We start from the raw sequence: 3,801 nt of genomic DNA on the forward strand, positions 1-3,801 counted from the left end.
GTCTCAAAAGACTCCTGACCAGTCTGGTCTTGACAGACCCGTCTAGATCTGACTACTCGCCTCAAATTTCAGATGGGTCTGTTCAGACCAGTCTGATCTCCATCCACGAAGATGGACAACACGCCAGACTGGTCTGTGTTGTATCATCAACACTCGACAGACCCATCTGAATCTGACTACAGTCACCCAACACAACACTCACTCAAATTTCAGATCGGTCTGTTCAGACCAGTCTGATCCTCATCCACAAAGATGGACAACACACCAGACTGGTCTGTGTTGTATCATCGACACCCTCCTCACTATCTAACACCTCATTGATCTACGCGTCCATGTTAGTCAGACTTCTCATGGTACTGAATCGATTTTTAATTGTTCTCGATGCAATCCTCACAGCCTTTCCATAGCCAGTCAGATCAATCTGGCCTTTACCTGGATTCTTCAAAACCCTTGCATTGTAGAACGACACCAATCTCAGCTTCAAGCTGATGTCTTGTCATTCAAAACCATACTCATGATATATTATTCTTGAACTTGGTCAATTTGACAATCCGATTGAAGTCAGTGAGAGTATGAAGAGCCCTTTATGCGACCAAATTTTGACCCAGCCAAAAGACTCCACCTCAAAGAGAAATGCACCACCAAATCAAATATGAATACAGATATATTCAATGTATTAATGTATCAATGTCAGCGCGATATGTACAGGTGAGAAAGTTTTTTTTTTGATTGAATGAAGTTGCTGCGTCAGGATTAAACTGTTTGTGAGATATTGGGATTGAAGGCAAAGAGGCTGGAGCAGAGCTAGGAATCGAACTAAATAACAAAATCAGTCATTAAACAAAATGAAACAGGACGGGGGAGGGTGGAGATGAGTAAAGTGGAGGTATAGTCAGAAATCGATCCTCATTGATTCTGACTTGATCAAAATGGGTCTTTGAGCTGATGGATAGTTGTCAAAGATTGGTCGACGGTTAAGAGTGGGCCGGATGTATCAAAGATGAGTGAGTATTGGCTCAAATCAGGGATCTTAATCGAGTAGGTGGTTGGAAGTGTTGAATTTTGGTTTCAACTTCCTGAAATCTACAGCCCATTCCAATTGATTTAACTTCATATGTATATATGAACGATGAATCAAATTCAGAATCCAGAGTCCACTATGATTGAATCGTTACATGTTTGTATAAGGGAAATACGTTTTCAAATGAACAAGTGAGACCCTGTAGATTTTGAATGACTGGAAGAGGTTTGGTCGGTCAAGTAAATAGATAACAGCATATATGTAATTGAAAAACATTGACTGAAGAGAATTGAGTCTCAGAAAGACAACAAGGGTAATCTGGATTGAAGTTCGTTTGAAAAAAGAAGAACCAAACGATTTTCATGTAGATGACACATTGAAGGAAAAAAGAAAAAAGAACAAAACAAATTGATTGATAAATAGGAGAGCCGGCTGAATGAGGATATTCCAAGGACATAACTTCTGATACGATATGTGGTTATCAATATCAAGAGGTGTCATACTCCTAAAGTCTGATAAGATGTTTGCTTACTCGGTGTCAGTGTCAAGCAACGTCACATGTACCTCCCATTGAATCCTGAGTGGTAACTGCAGGTGGTTGAGCTGTTTGAGTCTCAGATTGAACTGGCTGAGTCTCAGATTGAACTGGTTGAGTCTCCGATTGAGCTGGTTGAGTCGCGGAATGAGCTGGTTGAGTCGCGGAATGAGCTGGTTGAATCTCGGATTGAGTGGTACCTCCAGCTGGTTGACCTTCACTTGAGCCAGGAAGCTCTAGCAACTTGAGCTTGAACTTGCCACTCCTGATGTCGCTAAGCCAATTGCGTCGAGCTTTTGTGTCCATAGCCGTGAAACCTTTGTTGAAGTCGGCCATTGATAGAGTACAGTCGGTGGCTCGTTCGACAATGACAGGGATTTGACGGTCTTTGATGGCTTCAAGAGGATTGGGTACTTGAGGAAAACCCCGAGTCGGAAACCGAGCCTCACCCACAACATCTTCTGCGAGTGGTGAGGTGGTCGATTAGGGTTGGGTGAGTGGTGAAGCAGAGAGAGAAAACTAAGAACAAAGCAAATGACTCACTTAACATTTCATTCAACTTGGACCTTAAATCATGCTTGTCAATGTCCGATTGGTTTTTTGGTTTTTGAGCTTGAGCAACAGAGGTATTCTTAGTTCCTGCTAAGACCTCTTTTATAGCATCGAATGTTGAACCGTGTTGACAATACAGAGGGAAAACTGTCTGAAATTGAGCCTTCTTAGATACCCAATCAGCCATTTCGTTCCGGCTGGTATATTCTCGACACCAACCATTCCCTGAATCGCTATTGCTGCAAGCAATGATATAATAATCTATCCCCACCAGTTGGTGATCTCGTGCAAGCTAATCAAGATCCATCAGTGAGTGCTTTGTCCGATGAAAAGAAAGGAAGCTAGAGGAACTTGCCTGCTGAGCTGTCTTCTTGAAACATTGGAGTGACCGTCTTTCTTCCTTTTGAGATGAAGCAGCCGGTGTATTCAGCTCTTGATCCTTAGCCACCTTTTTCAAATCTACAAGGTCTTTGTAGATAGGACGGTATCGAGCTTCGTCCTCAGGGCTGAGCTTGGGTACCTCAGGGACAAGGATGGAGGAGTCGCCAAAGACATCATCGGTGATGGTGACAGCTGAATAGTCTGGATATCCGCCAAGTGCATAAAAAACCGGCGCGGTGAACACACGGTATTCATCATCGTCGAGCGCTTGATAAGTCTTTGAATTTGCTTGGTTACGGGCTGTAAGCAAATTTGAAGCATCTGGGTGGCCTCAAGGGGGCACTGAGAATGTAATTTGTGTTAGCAAATCAATCACATCACAGACAGAGAGAGCTTAAAACACTCACTTGCAATATCTTTAGCTGCAAGTGCGAAGCTAAGCCATTGATGCCAAGCATTCTCGCCATGTGAACCACCCAGCAAACCCCTGTGGAGTAAGGGCAATAAAAGGTAAAGTGAGTAGAAGTGATAATAGCAAGAACACAGTTATATGTGTAGTCAAAAAAACTCACAAAGCTCGTTTCAGTTTGATTACACTGACCTTGGCAACCATCGCGAGCATGTGAAGACTATGATCTAGATTCTGGAGAAGAGCCTGTCCTTCAGAAATAACAGCCGCACTCAACTGATGGTTGGTTGATTTCTGTTTGTGTAACTGTTCCTCAATGCGTCCGAGAGGCCAATGAGTCTTTGCTTTATGATAGTTCTGTAACGTGATTTTACTGAGTTCAAGATCTTGTTCATCATCTACACGATTGGTTCCAGAAGATGTTTGCTGAGTAGCCGACGGGGCAGGCAGTTGATTAGAGTCTGTAGACGCGCTTGCATCTTCGGACTGATTGACACGTGCACAAGGTGGCTGACGTCGGGAGCGTTTAGCTGCTGGTAAATCGGTAGGTTGTGACCGTCCTTCCGGATTAGAACGACTGACACGTGTGGTGGTTTTTCGGGATGGGGCCATTTCGTAAGTAGAATAAACGAGTTGCTGAATTGAAAGTACACAGGATGAAGCTGTTTCTGATTTGACAGTCTGATTCGTTGCTTGAAGATTTTCTGTACAAGGTTAATATGAAAGGAAGGCGATGAGTAATCTTGGGAACAGTCAGCCATGTCGGGGCACCTGAAACCCCAGAACACCCCGGGTTTTTTGTTGGCCTAAGATGAGGTTTGAATCAGTCTCTAGTCTACTTCCGTCAATCAAGGGGTTCAACACCTTCTAAATCTTTGAAGTTAAATCAGAGAGATACATTTG

At 43.3% G+C, this 3,801-nt stretch overlaps 1 protein-coding gene across 1 annotated transcript; it reads right to left on the reverse strand.

Moving 5' to 3' along the window:
- Window positions 1–1,565: 1,565 nt before the first annotated feature.
- Window positions 1,566–3,510, reverse strand: MELLADRAFT_89002 (uncharacterized protein; the record flags this gene model as incomplete). Its single annotated transcript, XM_007404755.1, has 5 exons — window positions 1,566–2,017; window positions 2,100–2,369; window positions 2,460–2,819; window positions 2,897–2,976; window positions 3,062–3,510. 5 exons carry the CDS (start codon window positions 3,508–3,510, stop codon window positions 1,566–1,568), a joined length of 1,611 nt encoding a protein of 536 aa, XP_007404817.1.
- Between the last annotated feature and the right edge of the window lie 291 nt (window positions 3,511–3,801).

Source organism: Melampsora larici-populina (assembly GCF_000204055.1).
Source record: "Melampsora larici-populina 98AG31 unplaced genomic scaffold MELLAscaffold_2, whole genome shotgun sequence".
Taxonomy (NCBI): Eukaryota; Fungi; Basidiomycota; class Pucciniomycetes; order Pucciniales; family Melampsoraceae; genus Melampsora; species Melampsora laricis-populina.